Source organism: Lagopus muta, chromosome 1 (assembly GCF_023343835.1).
Source record: "Lagopus muta isolate bLagMut1 chromosome 1, bLagMut1 primary, whole genome shotgun sequence".
NCBI classification, from domain to species: Eukaryota; Metazoa; Chordata; class Aves; order Galliformes; family Phasianidae; genus Lagopus; species Lagopus muta.
The window spans coordinates 96084571-96108692 of record NC_064433.1 but is presented as its reverse complement, the minus strand read 5'-3'; the positions used below and the strand labels follow the sequence as shown (position 1 = coordinate 96108692).

Sequence of the window (24122 nt, the reverse complement as noted above, 5' to 3'; positions counted from 1 at the left end):
ATGCCACTGAAAGATGTAAAAGAAAAGAAAATGCCCCCCAGAGCTGTGTTTAGAGAGCAGTGGGTATTTATGATGAGACAGCAAACAATGCGATGTGCACTCAGACCTTTTTTTTTAATTATTATTTCTCTCACCCTATTCCATAATCAAATGAAAAGAAAAAATCACCCCAAACCATAGGAGTTCATGTGTGGTCACTGGAACAAAAGAAATGCGCGTTTTTCTTCCACTGAGAACATGAGAGTATTTGATGTCTATCAGTTTAAGATGTTTTTTTCTTGCACTGTAAGCTCCTCATACTAAGCCTACCAGGTAACATAGCTTGCACATAAAGGCTGCAAGACACTTTATTACCTATATTTGTTCTTGAGTGTTATTCAGCACCTAACGATGAATTATTTTAGTGTTCAAACAAAACATAATCCATAGACACAAACAGTGCCTCAGACAGCTTAGCATAATAATGTTTGAACACATTGCTGTTACAAGTCAGTATTTTTTGTCAAGAACTAATTCACAGAGATGACAGATTTTAATTATGCACATAATATTACAAAAATAAGGGAGTGCATTATAATCACTGTGTAAGTCCTTACCAAAATTACTTACTGGTTACAAAAAAAGCCAAAGTGTGTTACATTTTTGAAGATGTTTAGTATAATTTAATAAAGCCTAAATTTATTTCAGAATAAGCATTTAGAAGAAGTATTATTTAATGAATAACCAAAGTAAGTTATTATTCCTTGCACTCTACTTAATTTTATACATAAATCCCCAAATCCCTAAGCACAACAACTTGCAGTAAAATACTACTTTGTCTATTGTAATGACAGAATTATTGAAATATTATTTTTACAGTAGCAGTCACAGAATCTACAATAGTGAAGCTTACAAAAACAATTTAGTTTTTCTTAGCCATGGGCTTTAGGAAATTGCAAACACTACAAAAAAGTATTTGCTACTTTTTAATTGAGTTCTGAATTATTTAATTCAAACCTACCTTTTTAAATTCTCTGCAGAGAAAGCTTAAAAGATATAGCAACATAGAATCAGAGAAAGGCTTGTGTTGGAAGGGACCTCAAGGTTGCAGCAGGGTTGCCAGCCACTAGATCAAGCACTAGATCAGGTTGCCCAGGGCCCCGTCCAACCTGGCCTCAAACACCTCCAGGGATGGGGCATCCACAATCTCTCTGGGCAACCTGATCCAGCACCTCATCACTCCCTCAGTAAAAAACTTCCCACTGACATCTAATCCTAAGTCTCTTCTCCATTAGCTTAAAATAATTCCCCCTTGTCCTAGCACTATCTACTAGCCACATAAAAAGTTGATTTCTCTCATGTTTATAATCTCCCTTTAAATACCAAAAGGCCTCAACGAGGTCTCCAAGCAAGCTTCTCTTCTCCAGACTGAACAAACCCAGCTCCTTCTGCCTGTCTTCATATGAGTGGTGTTCCAGCCCTTGGATCATGTTCATGGCACTCCTCTGGACCCTTTCGAAAAGCTCCATATCTTCCCTGTGCTGGGGGCCCAGCCTGGAGGCAGTACTCCAGATGGGGCCTCAATTAAATCCTTTCCACAGGAGAAAGCCTCTAGCTTCAACATATTTCTGCAGTAATGTCCCTCCAAATTATTTGGAATCCTGTTCTACTTGCTGACAAACATCTGTCCCAACTTCTTGTTTCAAAGTACTTAACTGCAGTAATGGTTCTCCAAAGTTGTAAAGCATTACTTCCCTTCCCTGTAAGCAATTGCATTAATTGTTATGGGATGCTATGTAAAAAAAAAACAAAAACAAAAAAACACTAGTTATAAACTAGAAAAACCACAAAAGCAGTTATTTATCAAAATACATCACATGGATTTAAAGCAACAATAAATCCCTCTCTCTCTGTGTTTTTTTTTTTTTTTTTTTTTTTTTAAATTTCACTCAAATATTTACTGGTTCCTTTTCCCTGAGTTCTACAAATGCTTCAGGAATCTCAGTGCTCATCACTTGCATCAGTAGAACAAGAACCTTCAGGGCACTAATCTCTTCTTGAGATAGTTTCCTCGTTTCCCTCTGATTAACTTCTAAGATTTATAATCTCTCACCAGAAATAGATTGCAGTCAGACTCCTCAGATCATTGATAGGAATCTGAAGTACTGTCATAGTTTACAGCAGTAATTAACGGGGAAAAGGCTATCCCTTTAAGCTATACAAATCACAAGAGACGATTCCTCTCATTTATCCTGCCAGAAATTTATTAATTAAGAACTCCTGAACTTCACAAGACAGTCATTATTCTTTCTTTCTCCTTCATGGGGATGTAAGAGCGCATTGCTTAAAACCAAGTTTTTCAGAAAGGAGAAAAAGTGGCATAAAGAGAGATCAAGTAGACAAGTATGATTTTTTAAATCAAATCCAAATCCTTGTTTTAAAATTCAAGTGTTTAAGTCCACCCACGACCCAGTGAAGCCTTCGATGAAGCACATTATAGCCACCATATACCACAACACCATTAAAAAAAAAAAAAAAAAAAAAATCACAAAAATTCAGATTTTTTCTTTGTTACTTTAATGTATGCAACTCAGATGCCTATACACCAATTACATTTGCACCAATTTATAATGTGTACCAGAAGCCTGACACAGTGGAAACATTTATATGGTATCTGACAGATAAAAGAGCAAATCCTATTTCTTTTCATTCTGGGTAGTTTTTTCCTAGCCCTACCCAGAAACCTAATTAAATAGATGTCTCTATATTGTGCCTTGAAGCTACTTTATACAAAGAGGGATGGAAAGTGGAGGAAATTCCAGACCTGATGCATGTGCCATCTTTTCAAATTAAAATTCCCTGTCAGTTGACTAGCCCAACAAAATCACAGCCAGAAGTCATTTATGGAAAGTTCTTGTCACTGTAAGGCAATTTCTGTTGACCTTAACATTAATAACATCATAAGCTGAAATAACTTTGATATCAAAGATCACCACTGCAAAACAAGAATTTGCCAAACTAATTTCCTCAGGAATTCTATCTTCCTGCCAAATTGATAGCATTGAATATGTTCAGTGCCTTTGAACAACATTTACAATTCAGTGTTTGGTTACTGCTCCAGCATTTGGAGATATGTTTTAGTCAGGGCACTACAAACAACTATCACTAGCTCTTTCACATTCAGTGTTTGAGTCAAAGGAGCTAAAAAGAACATAATTTTAAAGATTGCTGTTTACTACCAACCAACTGGTGACCAACGAAGAAACACTAACAAATGAAGACCTCTCCAACTGGCCTATGTAACCTGTTCTTCCTGATGACCAGCAACCATGCTGTCATTGTTACAGTGGTCCCTTGGCCAACAGCATAAGAGGAATTCCACTGGAATCATAATTTCAAGTTGTTTCAGAGAGTAAACTTCATTTCAGCATAAATTACAGGCTTATTAAAATGGATTTTTATTTTTTTTTAAAGCCTAGTTAGGTACTTCAAATAGGAGAAAAGCAAGTGAAAGCAGGAAAAACTATGCAGAACTTTTCATTGCTAGATTAACTTAAAAGCATTTCTATGATTAAATGTGAATTTTGCTTGTTTTTGAAGAAGGCTTATTGCTATTTCCACTAATGGTAAAATGAATTCTTTTTTAGAACAGGCATGTATTCTTGGTAATTTTGTTTATCTTCAGAAAACGGGATTCAGTTAAATTGTATTATCATTTCTACAGTCTTGCTTTAAGGCATAAAACTAAGCAAAACACATAATAGTGATCTCCAAGAAAACATTAAAAGCATCCCGCATGTACATTACATACGTGCACAATAAATATAGCTGATTTTCTTAGTGCTAGAGACTAAAACATTACTCCAGTGGATCCAGAGATACACTTTTGGCCATCATTTCCCTTTGCTGGAGCACATCAGCTACTTATTACAGATCAGTAAAATAAAACGTATTGTACTCCAGGCTACTTCCTGGCAGCTTGTATTGATTTAGGTATTTAATAATTAATCATCTCCTGAACGAAACTCTTCCATGTATTTTCAGCAGTGTCTACGGATGCCTTACATATGCACTACATATTGATACCAAATGAAAACAGTGGACTGCAGCTCTCTAATTTTAAGAGAATATAAACAACACCAGGATTACATTTGCTTAACTATTTAATTTTCCAGGAAGAAAATACAGATAACTTAACAAAGAACTTTTGGAATGGAAAGACTTTTAAGCTGCAACAGTAAAATCCTAAGTGAGGAGTTCAAACTTTGATGTCAACAGTGAAATCTAAACTTGCTTTAGTACTAGTAGTGAAACTGAAAAAAAAAAAAAGATAAAAGATAACAATAAAAATATAGCAGCTGTACCTCACACAGAGAGAGCAAACACTTATAATCCCCCAAATTCAGCAACTTTATGCTTGGAAATACTGATTAAATACTGATTCCAATATCCAGAACCTGTGACGCTGGTGCCACTGGAATGGAAATATTCCTTTGACTTCCTGCATTTCCTACCATTAGCCTCCCAGTATGTACAGTTTAATCATCTCAGCTGATAGTTATTGGTCCACAGATACAGGAAGTTTGTTCCTGGCTTAGATGCTGCAGTGTATACTTGTATGGAGCTGTATGTACCCTATGTACTGTAGGGATGTCCTCCGTACTCCAATGCCAGCTAGATCAAATGGGGTCAGTGATGAACGAAAGGTTCAATTCTGCTACAGCTAACTCTGAAGTACTGCTAGATTCCAGCTAACTCCCTGGTGAGACACCAGGTTCACTATTAATCACCTCTTGTCAACACATCCCTGTCACCTGGGTATCTCAATTAGCCACAGTGTTACAATCTCCACCTCTCAATACCCTAGATAATCCCAGGCTGCAGAATACATACTGTTCAATCAGTATGTGAGGCCTGAGAAATGATGAGCACAGGACCTATCATCTTTTTAGCAGTGCCACTGATCGATCCCAAGGCCTGAGAAGTGTCCTGAAGTGCACAGCTTACAGTACTTTTTGTTTTATGTCATGTTTAGTTCAGGACAGCAGTTTGACTGCATAGACTTTTGTCAGACAGTGACTGCCCCTCTCCTAAAACAGACACGTCTTCTGGGGTTACCACTTACACTTCCTTTCTTTGAAGGGCAATCTGGCATGAAAACATCATCAGCAAACAGACAAACCAACCAACTTTCTTTGTCCTTTGTTGAATTTAAAAAGCATACACAGGTGGCAGATTCAACTTTTGAGGCTGTGATTTGTAACACAGCTCTCTATTTACAAACATGTAGGGAAATACCTCTATTCAGCATAACAGAATTCTGAACTTCTGTATCGTTCCTCAGTCAACAGAACACAAACTAATTACTGAATGTTCATGAGACGGGTCATTTCCATTTCTTAAATCAGCCAATGAGCTATAAGATCAAGGTCATCTTAAGCACTGAAACAAGGGGACCAAATCTACCTCTCTGGATGTAGTATGACCAATTAGCTGACCCTTCAGAAAAAACATGTGGCTTAAACAAGAAAGCAGAGGAGGGAAAGGTGTGATCAGAAAAGAACAAGAAGAACACTGGGAAAGGAGAAGCAAGAGAAAGAGAAGGAAAAACAGGAAAATGATTTTTTTTTTGAATGGAAAATGTATGTTTTACAGAGGAATTTTTTTTGTTTTCTTTCTTCCATAAACTTAGGACTCCTGGACACTCTAATAAATCGATTTTGATCATAATTTACCACCTTAAAAACTAAAAATTGGCCTCACCCATTAAGATTTCTCATATCAATTCATACTATGGACATACTAGTGAAGAAAAATGGATCAGAAAACAATCCATTCACATTGGGAAACCAATTATCTTATGACAATACACTGAGTAAAGCTGTTACTATGCAAATATCTACTGTATAAGTACTTAAAAAAAAAACATAACTCAAGAATCTTGCTTAAGCAAAACTTAGGTTATAAAACCATTCCTCAGAGGTACTGTTTTATTATCAAAATTCAGAAGATCTCATTCTATATTTCTAACAGCTATAAACTTGCCATTTCCTATCTGAGTAGTACCATAGACCCAAATGGAATTAACAGAATGTGTTTGCATATTATTTAAATAGGAATAAGGGGGATTATGGTTACTGATAGCTTATTTCCTGAAAGGTAACCACTCAATCAGTTATAATAGGATTTTTCTTAATGCTAACATTCTAAAAGATTAACATTCGATGTAAGACAATCTTCAGAACAAATGGCCATGTTAAAAATAATTCAGGCTTTTTCTTTTAAATAAACTGCTTACTGCTTACCCATTAATCTTTCATTTTAAAATGCTGAGCATAAGAGCTGATTATTTTGCAAACATAAGGTGTCAGTTTTGATATATCAACATGATGCCTAATGGAAGACAATGTCTCCAAATTCTTGGTTTTATGGGCGCTTCAACCAAAGAATTCCTTTCCTGTGTTTTCCCAACAGCTACAGGTGTTAAGGACACCAAATGTTTCTACTGGAAAAGGAGAGAGGGCTAAGGACAAGACCTTTCCTGCTACAGTAAATGTGTCAAAAGAGAGGCCTGCTACCAAATAAAATACTTTTAAGCCTATGCTTCCCCAAAAACTCTATAATGACTAATTCCCTCTGAACAGAAAAAAGGATAGAAGGACCATCGGCGTGCAGAAAAAAAAAAAAAGCTTCAGTATGACATCATTGCCTGTCTGCTAGCCAGGAAAGGAAGAGAAGGATTATCTGAATGGTGAACATCTGGATTGTGTATATAAAGGCAATGAAGAATTTTTATACATATTAGTTCACTGAGTTCCGCTGAATTTTATCTTACAAAGAAACAGTAGTGCTATGCTATGCTTTTATAATGAAAAAGCAACAGAAATTCCAGTGGTCTGGGTTAATGTATTAAAAGATACACACACACACATTTATCATTCACCACTTCTTTACTACACTTAATTGAAAAAGTTCAGTAGATACCCGAAGCTAAAATTAAAGCAAAAAATAGTTTGGCAAAACTGGTTTTACTCTTTCTGTTAGCATTTCAGGTCCAAAGATAGTAAGTAACATAGTTCTGATCACACTGAAATCCAGAATGTACCCAATCCTTCATCCCAGTAACATGAAGACTGCTTACAAGAAATGCTGCATTTGAAATTCTCCTATTCCTTAAGAGTACAATTTAAACTAAAACTATACTTTTGTAATACATTTTTACAGCACAGCATAGCACATACTGCATAAGTAGCAACTGTGCTTACATGGTTACTTGGGTTGTGCCCAAACACTACTGGTTTGCCTATAGCAAGTCTAAGAAGTTGCCGTATACAAAACCCACTTCTCTTAACTGTAGGTTAGAGCAATACGTAACAAAACATTCTTACCTTGCACTGTTAGAGTTGCCGATGCTTCGGCTTTTCCTACCATATTTTCTGCTACACAAGTATACGAGCCCATGTCTCCTGCTATAACTTTCCGGATTTTCAGGGTATGATCATCACGGATTTCATACCTTTAAATATACATAGTAATATGTAACTAAGGTAAGTGATACAGAATTAAAAACTAACAGAAAACTAAGGCAGAACTCTGTACAATTTCTATAAAGGCTAAGAGCAAGGTGTTCTACCACTACATTTTTTTATTCATCCATTTCCCCTATAAATATTTGTGAATTGTTACGAATCGAGAATGTAAAAATAAACTTTTCAAAGCAAAATGTATCTATAAGTATGCAAACCTGACTATGATTTAATTTCCAACACAGGTCAGTTTCTATGACATCACTAGAATCGGTGTAATACAATTGTAAAGAGCTCTATTGCAGAACGTTGTAAGTATTAGAATTCTTTTAACAGGTAAATTTAATAGTAGTTTTTATTTTCACCATAATTTTTCCATCTGAATTGAAGAATTATTATTTTTTAATATGCTTGAAAACACTGTCCTTGATAAGACAAGAATTACTTAAAATTCGAGATAAATCACAACACATTCAATATTTTTTTTTAAAGAATGATGTGGCCTTTTACCATTTTCTCTTCTTTCGTCACCTTTTCTTCGTCTGTACATAATGCTGTCAATGTGTTTCTCTTCATGAAAAGTAGACATTTCTCTTAAAAATGCAATAGCTTTTATTAAAGCTATAGACTAGATTAACAGGAATCTGAATTTGGATGACAACTAATTCTGCATCTTCTTCAATTCCCACCCACTATCCCCCCAGCAGGTTTTTAAGTGATGTCTGGGAATTTCAAGAAAATAAATAATACATCCCAGAGCTATGTTTCCTTTTAATAAGGTATTTCACTTTTTGGCCTGAATTGCAATAAAGACAGGAAAAAAAAAATTAGACTCTTAATAACAAAACCAGGTATAATCAAGGCAGCTTGGTACATTAACATATTGCATTTCACATCAATTGCAATTCCAATCCTTCTTGTTGTTGTAACCTAATTTATCTGTTATACATTCCCCATCAGTTTTAATAATTACAGAAGACTTATCAGGTGAAGAATTAATATGTTTCAGATATTACTGACTCAACTGAGTTCTTTTTTGTTGTATTTGTGTGCTGTCACAACAGAAGTTTTGGAAGAAGTAGTTGCTAAGTTTTAATATAAATTATAATTTCAGAGCTCCATAGTAATTAGAAATGTCTTATTCTGTCTTAATTCAAGAAAAATTATTGCTAGCTGTCAAACAGCTACATCATGTACAAAACTAATTATCAATAGAAAGATAATTCTATATATTACACACACCTTGCTTTTGGTAATTCCCCATCATCTTTCCTCCATCTTACTGTAGGGACTGGGTCACCTCTTGCCTCACATTTAAACTCAGCGCTGTCATCCACAGTTACAGCCAAATTACTTGGTCTCTTCACAAAAGATGGTCTTTCTAAAAGGGAAAAAAAAAAAAAAAGGATTAGTCCAGCAGTTCTGTGCCTGAACTGTGAAATTGTGATTTTCCCTAAGTTCAATTCATTAGAGCAATGAGAACAGTGGGATGAATCCAATGGAGATTCTACCACTGTTCCTCTGCCACCTAGCCTCAGGATAGGAGCTCAGCCAGCAGACAAGATCTGTAGCCATGTAGACAGCTAGCATTATTCACCTCAGGATCCAAACACAGTCTTCTTTCTTTTATATCATAATGTCAAATGTAACTGAAGGAAAACACAACTTAAACAGCTAATCTGTTTAAGTACAGATCCTTAGAAAGAAATGGACCTGCTCTGAAGTCTCAGACAAATGACTACTCATCTGCTGCACAGCTTCAGACAGAGAGCACAAACTAAGTACTATCTCACTAGATTCCAAGTAATGCCCAGCACAGTATCTCTATGAGGATGCTTGCACATGTCCGCAGCAGCTAGAATTTGGTGCAAGCACTTCCACAGCTAGTTTAGAAAGAGATATTCTTCTTTCATGAACACACATAAAGTAAGCAAAAGCCCATTTTTTCTGTATTATTCTGGTTCTCAAATATTGCTGTTATTCCTGATATAAGCGGTAGGACAAAGGTGACCCCAGTTCTGGATCACTAGAGTCAGATATATATAGATTTTGCAGAGTTTTCTCCCATATCTTAAAACAAAATGAAATTTCAGCACAAACCATGCTGTTGTGGTAACCCTTCTACAAGCTAGAAATTCCAGGCAAGAAATCCATATACTTTTCTACGTACAATAGGATCCAAAGCTTTATGATTCTGTGCTATCCATAGAATTTTACACCGGGGGACAGTGAAGCTTGCACAAGCACAAGAAAGAAAAGCATTTTGACAACTACTGGGACACTCCCGGAATTACTCATCTGGAAAGGCAGTATCAGATGACAACAGGATGTCCATAAGAGAACGAGAGTTGCTTTGCATGTTCTGCTGATTAAGGCAGATGAACTTTTTCATCTATAAAGCGATGAAAACTTTAAGGGAGTTGAGAAGACAGCTACGTGTTTAGACTTGTACAACATACAGCCCACTAAAACTGGAAGAGTATGAAACCATTGGCATAATCAGGAACTGTAAATATTCAAAAAATACACTACATATTTCTAACAAGAGTACAAAAGAACAAGGAAGGGGGAAAGACAGCTTCATATTCTTAGAAAGTGACATTTGTGTTAGGTTTGACTAGTATGATACTTCATGAATATCACTTTGATGATACAGACAAAAACATTAGAAATTCATTATTATAAAGCCTTAATAAATGGTTTAAAAAAGACTGAATTGGAAAAGGCAACACAAAACCCTATAAAAGAACTTCCATTAGTCTGGACGATGTCCAGACCAGCAGGACACCTGTCTCATAGAAAACTTACCTTTGTATTGCTTTATAACGCTAGGCAAACAATATTAAAACAGCAACCTGATGTTCATGATGTCAATTAAAGCCATGTTTCACAATCAGTAAATAAAAATTAAAACAAACAAACAAAAAAACCCTACATTTATAGATATATGTACATGCATCTACTTTTTTATAGGTACAATAAAAATGTAATCTGAATGTACCAGATTAAGCATCATAGTAAGAACACTTAAGGGAAAAATATTTAACTTAATTTTGTAAAATAAAAAGGACTGACCTGGTAAGGATATGATTGCTGAGCAATGGGGGAAAAAAAAAAAAACAACCAGCCAACCAACAAAAAACAACGAACAAATAAGAACAAACAAACAAAAGACTCCCCAAAACAACCTGGAGGTGTGCTGAACTCTGTATTGTTTCCATCTACAACTCTTGAAAATAAAGATTAGATTCTGTGTGCCTGATCAATTTGAATTCTATGTACTTAGGAAATATTTACCTGAAGACAGTTTCCTCCTCTTCAGAGTCCTATCAACCCCAACTCAGGATTGAGATCTCAAGTTGGGATTCAGGACTGCAACATGCAATTTCAGCATATTTTGTATATCTTAGCTCTGCCCTCTGAGAGAGGAATTGATAACAGAGTAATGTATTTGAAGTGAGGAAGCACAGAAGATTTCTACAATTACCCTTGCCTGCATATTAATCTTTATTTTCTTTTAACGCATTGAACGTTCTAAGTTTATTTATTGAGGATTGCACTGAAGAGGTCCAGTTGGAAGGGACTTTCAAAGGCCATTGAGTGCAACTGCCTAATTTCTACAGGACTTCCAGGCTAACCAGAAGTTAATGCACACTAATGAGAGGGTGTTGTGCAAAAGTCTCTTGAACACTGATTGGCATTGGGTATTAACTACCTCTCTAGGACAACTGTTCCAGTGTATAACCACCCTTACATTAAAGAAATGTATCCCAGTGTCCAGTGTGAGCCTACCGTACCCTTCCCTCATGCTCTATGATCGGTTCCCAGGTGCAGAGCCCTGCACCTCCCTCTGTATCCCCATCTTAGGCAGCTGCAAAAAGCAGTAAGATCACCTCAATTTCTTTTTCTCCAGACTGGCCAGTTCAAGTGTTCTCAGCCTCCCCTCATGAACATGCCTTCAGCCCTGCTATCAGCTTGGCTGTCCTCCTGTGGATGCTCTCAAGGACCTTATCATTCTTTTTATATGGTGGAGCCCAGAACTATACACAATATTCAAGGTGAGGCCACATTAATGCTCAACACAACAAGAGAATTGCCTCTTTTTTAACACAACCCAAAAATGTGGTTTGTACTCTGGGCCACCAGGGCACACTGCTAGCTCACGCTGAGCCTGCTGTCACCAGCACCCTCAAATCCCTTTCTGTTGAGCTGCTCTCCATCCATTCATTGCCCAGACTGTGCCTGTGGCAGGCATTACTCTGTCCCAAGTTAAGAATTTCCTTTAAAGAACTTCATGCCATTGTTGATGGCTCCAAATTACTTAAAATCCTTTGCAAGACCTCTCATCCCTCCAGGGAATCAACAGCACCTCCCAGTTTAGAATCATCAGTGAACTTGTAGAGGATGCACTCTGCTTCTGTATGCAGATCATTGATAAAAATGGCGAACAGAATTGAACCCTAGGACACACTGTTCCTTAGTTCACTTCCCTATAGTAGAGTAATAGTCCAAGAGCTTTTGTTTGCTTATTCATAATACTGTCATTCAAGTGGTAAAAGGAATTACAGTGATACTAGTTTGAGTGTCTATCTTTGTCAGACAATTATTTGGTAAATACAAGGAAAGCTTAGCAGGGAACACTTTGAAACTTTCTAATATTACAGTCTCTGGCTTATAATCCTCCCTCTGATCTAAAGCAGACCTAAAAGCAAAATTTCAACTTCCAGATAACGAAAAAACTATAAAGAGAGGACTGATGCTGGAAGATATTAATGTATGAGGTCAGAATGCTTCTCATGCTTTTTGACTCGTATCTAAAGTCTGACTTGATAAGACAGTCAAAGCTTGTCCTGTTTTAAAAGAAATGCTCACTAGATTTTTCAGGATGAATATCAGAAATACATTTGAAGAGAAAACCACATGGAGTAAAATTGAAAGAAAGATCTCTCTGATGAATCCCTCTCATAAGTTTTTAGAAAGTAATATTTTCCAGCATAAATTACATGTAACAGTTCATATAGTGATTCTCTGGTTAGTAGTAGACTGATTCACCAATACTGCTGACTAAGAGCCCAGATTACTCATATAAACACAACTTTCTTTCAATCTTAGATTTTGCTTGGAAGTTTCTAAAGGCTACTTAATGATAAATTTCCTCCCAAGGTGCTTCAAAGGTATATTAAAGGTGTACTAAAAAAAAAAACACAACAACAAAAAACAAAGCAACAAGATGGTGGATCACATGAAGCCTTTAGCTTCTAAAAAGTAATCACACTATCTTGCTGCATATTCCATCTCAACAACTTAAAAATGGCAGATAAGCTCAATTTATTAAGGAAATTACTGCTTCACAAACTCTGAACAAGACTTCAAGTTGTTTGCATCGTATTTCTAAACATTAGTGAAAACAGACGACAGTGTAAGACTGAGAAGATAGACCTTAAACCTGAATAAGAAGTTCTGCAGTCAGCAGGACTGCTACTTTGGACTTTTGTAGGAGCTGATTTTGGACCAGGTTGACAGGGTCCCTTGGGAAGCAGTTTTGAAGGACAAAGCAGTACACAGAGGCCAAACATTCTTGAAGAATGACATCTTGAAGGCACTGGAGCAGTCTATTCTCATATGCTGAAAGAAAAGCTTGTGGGAAAGAAGACCAACCTGTCTGAACAGAGAGTTTCTTTTGGAACTAAAGAAAAATAACGAAATTTATGACCTCTGGAAGAAGAAGCAGGCAATTCAGGAAGACTTCAAAAACGTCATGAGGTTATGCAGGGAAGAAATTAGTAGGCCCAAAACCCAGCTAGAATTAAACTTGTCACTCCAGCAAAAGACAATAAAAATGTTTTTATAATTACATAAATAATAAAAGAGGGACTAAGGAGAATCTCCATCCTTTATTGGATGTGAATGGAAACATACTGACAAGAGATGAGGAAAGGCTGAGATACTAAATGTCTTCTTTGCCTCAGTCTTTATTAGTAAAAGCAGTTTTTTCTCAGGGCATCCAGTCTACTCAGCTGCAATTCAGAGACAGAGATCAGCATGAGACCTTAATAATCTAAGGGGAAATGGTTAGTAACCTATTACATCTACAAATCCACAGGGATGGGATCCATCCAAGGGTACTGAAGGAGTTGGTGGAGGTGCTTGCCAAACCTTTAATACTTTACCGGCCCTCCCATTTTAATTGGGGATGTCCCAGTTGACTAGAGTTGGTGAATGTAATACTATTCTACAAGAAGGGCAGAAAAGTGGATCTGGGGAACTACAGGCCTGTCAGTCTGAGCTTGGTGCCAGGGAAGGTCAGGAAACAGATCATTCTGAGTGCAATCACCTGGCATGTACAGGACAGCGAGCGTGGATTCCTGAAAGACAGGTCCTGACTGACCAGCCCAAACATGTTTTGTTGCAAAATAATCCGCTCAATAGGAAAAGGAAATGCTGTGGACGTAGTTTTGCTCGAGTTAGCAAAGCTAAATCTGATACAGTGTCCCACAGCTTTTGCCTGGAGAAACTGGCTACTTGTGGCTTGGACAGATGCACTGTTTGCTGAGTAAAAGTCTGCCTGGATGGACAGGCCCAAAGGGTTACTGCAATTGGAGTTAAATCCATTTGACAGCCAGTCATAAGTGATGCACCCCAGAGGTCAGTACTGGGGCCATTTTTGTTTATTTACAGCATTGGATATTAGAAGAAAAATATTCTCCAAAAAGATTGTCAGGCACATCCAGGGATGTAGTTGAGTTGTTATCTCTGGAGATGTTCAAGAAATGTTTAGATGTGGTACTAAGGGACACAGTTTAGTGAGGAAATATTGGTTGTAGACGGACAGTTGTACTACATGATCTTGGAGGTCTTTTTGAAACTTGCTGATTCTATGATTCTACGATAAACACTGAAAATTCTTAATTAAAGGCTTCCTAGGAAAAACAAAGTTGGACATTTTCTTACATGTGGATATTTTCATTAACACAGTCTTAAAGAAGAGTTCTTACCTAAAACAGTGAGCTCTGCAACTTCGCTTTCACGTTCTCCAACCATGTTTGTTCCAACACAAACATACTTGCCAGCATCGTTCTTTCTTGTGTATGTGATCATAAGCTTTCCACCTCTGATCTAGGACAAATCAAGGATAATAGAAAATAAGAGGAATGAACAATTTAACAGTATTTATTAACTTGAAAAATACTGAAGTTCAAGGCACATATGGAAGAAAGTAATAAATAAAAGCCAAGGGGAAAACTAAATAAAAGGATCTAACGTGGTCAGTGACAGGAAGAGAGTGTATGTATGTGTACTCTCTATGAGGTATTTTGTTCAAGTTGCCTGCAGCTAGAAATCTATCCTTGAAAATGTGACATCTTGAGCAGTGTTGGTCTCTTATTATCACTGTAAGATGTACACACACAAAGATGACAGTCAGTTATTGAGATAAATGAACATGCACATATAACACAGATAGTATTGCATACAAATTTCATTCTTTTGCCTTTGGCATTCATTGTTTGAGAACATAAAAGATGCATCTTTTGTAACCCACAGTCTTGTAATGCTGTAATTTCAATGGGGATTTCAAGTATGAATAATAACAATAATAAAAAGTAACCTGCAAATGCACATATTTTAAAAACTTGAAACTTTTAGATTGTTAACCTCCTGAAACAATAAGCAAGGGGAGAGCATAACTTATAGCTAATAACCTATCTATATTTATTCTTGTTTTACCTATCCCTAAATCACAGAACACTACTAACTTTCAATTAATATATACAAAGGGTTTTAAAAAACAATTCCAGAACTATTTCCATATCCAGTTAGGAATACCTATATATTCAGATATAAGTGCAGAAATTAAAACATCAATACCGAATGTGCTGGATTTAAGAAAGAAATGTATTTGCACATCACAAGAATTTACTGAACCCACTGATGATTTCAAATCCATACAATTTGGAAGCTGTGATTTTCATACATGTTTTAAAAGCTTAAGTCCGACTGACAATCAGCAGTATTTGTGCTCCTCTGTGAATTTGGCATTTAAGAAAATCCCCTCCAAAGCCTTTACAACTTGACACAACTGTGCATTTTGCACAATTTCAACCACTAACACGAGCTATTCTTCTGAATTTCTTCTAGGAATCACCACAAATCCTCTTCAAAGCACAGATGGAAAAAAAGCTTTAAGGCAGAAACATTTGAACAATTAAAAATTACTGAAAGCTGATTTTCATCCAAGTTATTTGAGATTTACATAAGGATTTAGAGGAAACATTCTCTCATGTCTTGCATAAACCTATGAACATTCTCTTTCTACTCTCATGGTCTTTGAGGCAGATTTTCAAACATATGGCATGCCTACGGAAAGTAACTGTGGTTCCAATATAGAAATTTTTAACGCATTTAGATTTTTGTTTTATTTTTTACCTTTAGGTTTTTTTTTGTTTTTTGTTTTTTTTTTTTTCTCTTTTAAAGCAAAATAGAGGTTAAGAACTTCAGCAATAATGAAGACAACCTATGAATAAAAATATGATAAATTACGCTATAATGATAAAATAATGATAAAATGTATCAGAAGTGCATGTAGAATTACACACATCTATAATTAAGCATTCACAGATGGCTAGAAGAAATTGTACTTCCTCTGCTGGTCCCCTGCCCAGGTTTTCCATTGAGTTCTAACAATTAATTGCCCATCATCCAAGTAAGATTGATCAAGAACTTCTATTTATTAACAAGACATTACAAATTAAATCTGTAGCTATGACAAAATTATGTTCTATATGTGCCATGTTTGCCACTTTTTCTCTCAACAGAAAATCCTACAAATACATACAGATTATGGAACAATAGCTTTATCTAACAAAGTACACAGTGGAATACACGTATGTGCATTTTTGTAGCTATATCATATCTGGTATCAAGAGCAGTAAGCAGACAAATCACAGATGGAGGTAGTATCTGAAATTATAACACATCAGATCTTTGTCTGTGGACACTTCACAGTTAACCATGAATTTTAGTTTGAGCGCTTCGAATCTTCTTTTCATATTTGTGCCCCTGCCTCAGAACACATTAACTGGACTCAAAAGTTATAATGGCTTGAAAAAGTAACAGGCAGTGTAACATTACAGGGAAAATTCCAGAAAAACTTTTATATACCAGCTACAAAGATAAGTCCTTTCTTCCCAGTGAACAAGACATACTAAACAACTTTCTTACTTATTCTCGTAGATGTTGCATACCTTGGGAAAAGAATTGCTTTGCTAACTGCCAAAGCCTTAAGTTCGATTTTGAAAACACAGAAGCAAGTATGATATTTTATTTATACAGAAATGATGTCATGTCACTTTCTGACTTTTAATGTCCCCTCAAGATTTCATACTGTTCTCTGCCTAACAATTTTACTAGGGTCCAGCAAGTAGAGAATATGAAAATAGTACTGAATACTGTTGGGAAAAAAAGATTGCAATCAGCAATTCACAGATGATCTTTGGTTGTATATAATACATATGGAGTTTCATACATGCTAACAGAATATATGATAACACAGTGATTTACAAAGGCTTACTGAAAGTTATTTTCTATGACCTGCCTGCCTGATTATATTTTACTCCCCATGAGTAAAATGTTCATTCAAGCAAGTCTACTTCATGTATTTCTTTAAACAATAATTAGAGATGTTGATACAGAAAACTACAGGCACTCACATAGCTAACTAGGTCCAGAATTGTAAATTATGACCACCCAGCAGCATAAAATCATACAAATAATGAATCAACTTGGTCAGCCAATAAATCAAATCCATAAAAACTTACCCAAGGGTTCTACAACATACCACCAGGTATTCAGAATTTCTGTACAAATATATACTTATCCTACAACCATATTTTATTCACCTATGTTTGTGCGTGTTTGTAAATTTCTGTACATAAAAATCCACACCTGTCTGCATTAAAAAATGTTTCATATATGTGGGTGATACATTTTCTATTCAGAGAAATTTGCTATGCAATATGAGAAAAAAAGAAGACAAGAGAAGTGATTAGCAATATATCCAAATACAATGATGACTAGAATATTTTTAAAATTTTTCTTTTACCTCCTAGTTGCATTCCATTTAATAAATGAAATCTGTCCTGTTCAATAATAATTCTAAAGCAAACCTAGGATACAGAATGAAACACTGACCTCTGTATGTACAATCATGTTTTCTGCATATGTAACAGAATATATATGTATGTATGTATATATGTATATATGCATCACAATAATCACATATTTCAGTCTTCTACAGTAGAACTTAATATCACATTTTATTTAGGATGAAATGTGATGGGAATGAGATATTAGCCTGTTTGATAAGTTCTGTATTTTCAAAAGTGTAACCTCCACTTCTTAATGACAACACAATGATTATGGAACTTGGTGAGTACAAGCAATTGTAAGATTTATGTAAAGATATACAAGTAAAATTGTACAGTTATTTCCTATTTAGGAAACACAGACTTCACACATTTCTGTCCATATGGTCTAGCAATCCCAAACAGATTAGTACACCCACTTTATTACTTATCATTGCATCATAAGCTGTAAGGCATGGAATAGAAGCAATAAACTAGAATTCTGAAGTTTTAAGAGTGGCTGAATAAAAAAGGATAAACGAATATCTGCTTATTTTTTATTTAAAAACATGCATCTTCCTACAAGCCTTATGAATCCCATCTATCCTTCCCTACCTATACAACATGCTTAAGCATCATTGCAAGACACTAGCCATCAAAACATGTTTGGCATAGGTCTCCAGCAATGTTCATTTCAACTTCAAAGTTCAAGCAAGTCTTTCTCACTTCTGGTTCTGTTTTCTTGGACCTTAAAAAGACATGTTGCTTTCTACAGATCAAACACAAAATACCACATGAAAGAAGTTTTTAAAAAACCTTTCATCTGGTCATTCTCCAATAAGTCTGCAATGACAAAATGCAATTCAATTGTTTCCCAACACAACAGTCTTGAAATGATGACAGACTAGAAATTAGAGTTTATAATGAATGAGGCAAAATGCATACAAAGGTAGCTTTCCTTAAGAAGGAGTATTTAAGGCATAAAAATGACAACAGAAAAGCTGCTCCTTCTGGCACATCTGACAATTTGGTTAGAATATATGGAAAGTCAGAATCAGACACAGTTCTGCTCATGAGACATTTCCCTTCTTTTATGATCTTATTACTAATGACTATATCTATAAGAAGACAGAAATCTATGAAGAGTTAAGGCTTATGTGCATCCCGAATTGTTTGGTGACTTCAGAGGAAGCTGAAGGTTGTTTAGCACTTAATATTATCACGAGACACTAAATATCAGAATTACCATAAGTGTTTAATACTTTCCACAAGATAGGTGGAAACAGGCAATATATATATGCAGAATGTCATAAATCAACCTCAGGGAAGAAAAAAAAAAATCTGTATCTCAGCATATAAAATTGTCAGGCATTTAAAAACGTAACAGTCTCCATCTTGCTTTCTACAAACATTTGGCTTTGGTTAACAACAAAGAAAATTCAAAATAGGCCATATTGGCTCACACTAATAAGAACTAATTTCTGAACAGACATCAATGTTTATACAAAAATATTTGAATCACTAAAATACTTTCTTGAAACATTTTCACAGATACAGTGCAAAACATTGATTATGCAATACTTCCATTGTTGTTACAGATCAACATTAAAATCCTCCTACAAGAAATGTTTCATGGCCTGAAATCTTCTCGACTAAGATCTCAAAAAGAAAAAAACAAATCTTTGCATCAGAAGCGGGTTTTCACAATACTATTTACGCAATAGTCAATATACTAGAGTTAATTAATGAACCAATGAGCAACACAACATACAAGCACATCCTATGGCTCACCAGAAAATATATGGAATGAACCATCCTTCCAGAAGTACAGAAAGCTCAGCTGAACCCAAATGTTACTGACACAGATGGGAACAATGTGTTGTACTGACAACTATGATACTTCTGTTGAACTGTGTATTTAGCCTGCTGCATGGATCTCCCCTGGATGCACTGGTGTAGGTAGCTTTCACTGCAAATAGTGACTGAAATCAGAAATAAAACTGAACTTGAACTGATCTCATTGCCTGGTATGTCTACATTTCTTTCCCCTTCAGTCACAAGGATCTGTTACACAGGAATTTTTAAAAGTATTACCACCAATGTGTTGTTTGCACACCTCCAAGGATAAAATCCCAGACTAACTGGGGCCAATTCACCACAGAAGTATTTCAGTTTTTATTATTTTACCTAAGTATTACAAATGTAATATGGGAAAACAGTTTGAACAAACCATACATTTTAAGATCTAGTAACCACAAATAAACAGTATAGCCCAAATCTACAGAGGTATTCAGCAGCCAATTCCCCACTGAGCACGCCTACACTGCAAAAGACAGAGGTACAAAGCCATTCTTTAGGGTTCCATCAAAAAGTTCACAAGAATGAAGGCAAGCGGTGACTTTAGGCCATCACTCCAGACAGCACAAGGACAGTTTACATGACTGGATCCAGTTTCTTATCCTGCTGCAGATTATGTCTCAGCTGTGCAAGACCTAATGGAGAGGATGAGCACCATACCATTTCAGAGGAGCACAGACTGCTGCTAACTTCAAGGGGGTTTAATTTCCTAATGTCATTGCTGGTATTGAGCAGTGTCTTGTTACTTTTCTAGATCTGGGGTTTTGCCAGCAGGACAACAATATTGATTTAAGACAACTCAGTATCATGTGCATTTACTCAATAGGAAACTTCCTACAGTCCTCTCAGAAAAGCAGTTGTGCAGGCTGAGAGTATCCAACAGCAGAATTCTCATTTTCAGTTTCATGGCTGAGATGCATGGCTAGGCAAAACTCCACTGAGAGTCATAATTTGAGGAAAGACACTGCTCAGAGTACAGAACTCTCACTGCAACAGTGTCAAAATAAATGATTTATCAGAGTCCTAATGTAGGGTCTTCTAAAGAGAACTGTCGTGACAGGATTCCAGTTATTAAGAGCTTAGAAGTAGAGGTTCATAAGCTTCCTACAATGAGCTCTCATGAGAAATTGAAAGGCTTTAAAAATGCAAAGTACTAGACTTAAAAGTACAATTCTGGAACAACAAAATGATCACAGTCTGAGGAAAGAGAATAGAACGAAAAAATTATTCCTTTTTTTTTTTTTCTTTTGGAATGGGCCTGTGCAGCAGGTCATTATTTCCAGCCTTGGCTTTAGTGAGCATCTGAGTTACAACAAATTTGGCATAGATTCCCACTTGTCCCAAGGAGGAGGTATGGCCCTCCAAGACTGGTTGCTCACTGCTGGCTCCTGACTGAAGTGGATATAAATTACAGACTGTCACATCCTTCCTGTGACTGTTTCACTTCCTACACTCGATTGAAGGAAGCTTTCTGCTCAGTAGCTTCCCAAGGGAAGAAGGAATTTCTTCCTTTCTTCCAGAGGGAAAAACTGAGCCCTATTTGGTACAGAATACAAACTGAAGACAAAACTCATGAAATAAAAAAGTTATTAATGATAGCACAAAACGAATTGAGTCCTTTCATACATTTTCACAGAACCACAGAATCACCAAGGTTGGAAAAGACCTACAAGATCATCCAGTCCAACCATCCACCAATCATTAATAGTACTCACTAAACCATATCCCTCAACACAACGTCCAAACGCTCCTTGAACACCTGCAGGGTTGGTGACTCCACCACCTCCCTGGGCAGCCCATTCCAGCACCTGTCCAGAGAAGTAGTATTTCCTAACGTCCAGCCTGAACCTCCCCTTGCACAACTTGAAGCCATTCCCTCTAGTCCTATCACCAGTTACACAAGGGGAGAGGCCGACCCCCAGCTCAGTACAACCTCCCTTCAGGAAGTTATAGAGAGCAATGAGGTCTCCCCCGAGCCTCCTCCAGACTGAAGAACAATCCCAGCTCCTTCAGCCGCTCCTCATAAGCCCTGCGCTCCAGATCCCTCACCGTTTGTTGCCCTTCTTTGAATCTGCTCCAGGGCCTTAATGTGTTTCTTGCCCAAAACTGGACACAGTACTCGAGGTGCAGCCTCACCAGTGCTGAGTACAAGGGGACAATTACTTCCCTGTTCCTGCTGGCAACACTGTTTCTGCTGCAAGCCAGGATGCCATGGGCCTTCTTGGCCACCTGGGCTCAATGTTGGCTTGTGTTCAGCCAAGTATCAATCAATACCCCCAGGTCCATTTCCTCTACACAGTCTTCCAGCCACTCTGCCCCAAACCTGTACCATTGCCTGGGGTTGTTGTGGCCAAAGTGCAGGACCTGGCATTTGGTCTTCTTGAACCTCATCCCATTGGCTTCAGCCCAGCTCTCCAGCCTGTCCAGGTCCCTCTGCAAGGTCTCACTACCCCCAGGCAGATCGACACTTCCAGGCAACTTGTTGTCACCTGCAAACTTACTGAGGGTATAGTATCAAATTGATATTTTGACAGTTTTGAGTTTTAAGACAGATTTGACCTCTCATTTAACACTTCTTTTTTTCCAATACTTTGCAATGAATTTTACTTCCACAGGAGTACTGGCACTACAAACACACAAATACTTCATAAAATCTAACCTTCCAAAATAGACAACACTTTGTAATATGAATATTAAAAACCTACCAATTCTCTTACTTTTGACCAAGATGACTTATCATGGCAATTACATCATGCTTCAGAAAAGTTATACTTCTACTCCATTTATTGTTGGCTAAGCCCAAGCACTAACCTTCACAGTAAGACAATGACTAGCATACATAGTTCTGAAGACATTAAACCTCTCACATCATTTCACATCATTTATGAAACACACTTTCAAGGAAAAAAAAAAAAAAGCAACACACACGCTCTGTTGCTCATTTTTTTACAAAGATTTAAAAGTCATACATTAATCTGCCACATTTCACTCTTCGATCAGAGATCACTGCAGTTCTTGTCAGCTGCAGTACATGCAACCCATAAATAATAGTTTTCAATGTATTTTCTGTGGTCTGCACACAAGATTTGTTCTACAGGATCACACTAAAAAGCTGCTGCTACAGGAAACCAAAGCAATTTTGATGGTAACTTTCACTTTTATTGAAGGAACACTGAAAAATTACCAGGCTAGATATTAAAGACTCCTGCTTAGAAGATCCTAAAATCTAAACATACAAGAAGGAAAAAATATGCACAGAGAGATGAATATCCACTCACCCAATTTCCCCAGCCCAAACAGCAGTCTAGTATCGTTATTTTTGTTTTCCCTTCATGCCCAACTTTCAACCCTGTAGATAGACTCAATAGGCAGTGAGTGACCTGTAGATCTCAGGCAGTTCACAAAGTGTTCAGTTCTCTGTTACCTCAACTGAATACAAAGATAAAGTTCGTCTTGAGCAATGGATAGTGAAGCCACTCTATCCACTGTGAAACTACAGACGGTGGGGTTTCTATTACTCTTGCAATTGGCCAAAAATTGGCTGCAATCAAGCAAAATAAAGCATGCAGTGTTCTAAATCTCCATGCGGGATCACTGCTCCGTAGCACTCACACAGCTTCCATCACTATCTCTAAGCTACGCTACCTCCAAATGTCCTCATTTGCAGCCTATTACTAAGTTACCTTTGAGAAATTCAGCACCACCTTCCACAAGACACACTGCCAGGCAGTTTAGCTCTTCTCACTCAGCCCTTAACTATGGAACTGAAACCTGCTCAGTATGTAAACGTTACAGAATGAACAGGCAAGGAATCTGAAGTGTGGAAAACAGGGCTTGCCTATAGTAGCTCTCTCATCTATCCATGGTAAATGGATGCCCAAGACATGGAGGAGGTCCTGTGGCCCTGCTGGAATAATTGCTTTCTCTGCAGCATTCCCTTACTATTCCTCTCTGATGTTAGCATGCAATGAAACTCCTAGCACAAGACTTGGTGTTATTAAGAGTACATAAACAAATCTTGGTATGTTACCGTACCCTACTGTTAGCACCAAGGTAAAACCTTATCAAAACACTGTTAGCAAGACTTATAGTTCACTCTTTTTTTGCTTTAGTGAACAACTTTGTTCTCACACAGATCCACTTATTTTTTTTAGTTTTTGCTTATTTATGTTCAGAAAAAGGAGAGAAATCTTATTTGCATCCTTGGAAATCAATTTTTCTTTTTAAAATGGTTTAGGGTTTTCAAAGTCTACGTAGAAAAAAAATCAGAAATGCAGGAAAAAAAGATCTAAAAACCCCTTAAGCATTTTAAGCATAAAAACAAAATAGTTAAATGAGTTATCAATTCTGCATCATACTTAGCTTTATAATATTTGTATCATAGTTCATATACTTCATACAATTTTTTTCCTAAGACAGTGTTTTTTGAAGAAAGAACACAGCCAAACTCCACTGAAAATAAAGACAGAACTGACACAAAAATGTAGAGCTTTAAAGAAAGTTTGATGTAGACATAAAAAAAAAAGATGGTTCTTATGATTCTATTTCCCTTTCAAAGAGTTGCATTTATTAGTATAAATTTGAGAAAAACGTCATAAAATCTTAACAAAATTTACAATGAAACACTACATGTTTTTCC

General features: G+C 36.6%; 1 protein-coding gene across 12 annotated transcripts in view; it reads right to left on the bottom strand.

The window, feature by feature from the left end:
• Nucleotides 1-24122, bottom strand: part of ROBO1 (roundabout guidance receptor 1) — a 694688-nt gene that overhangs the window by 77222 nt on the left and 593344 nt on the right. For all 12 annotated transcript variants that reach the window (XM_048933857.1, XM_048933865.1, XM_048933858.1 and 9 more), the window contains 3 exons: nt 14501-14621; nt 8748-8886; nt 7368-7495 (listed from right to left, as the gene is read on the bottom strand). In XM_048933857.1, coding sequence (XP_048789814.1) covers nt 7368-7495; nt 8748-8886; nt 14501-14621 — 388 coding nt within the window. The remainder of the gene's footprint in view (nt 1-7367; nt 7496-8747; nt 8887-14500; nt 14622-24122) is intronic.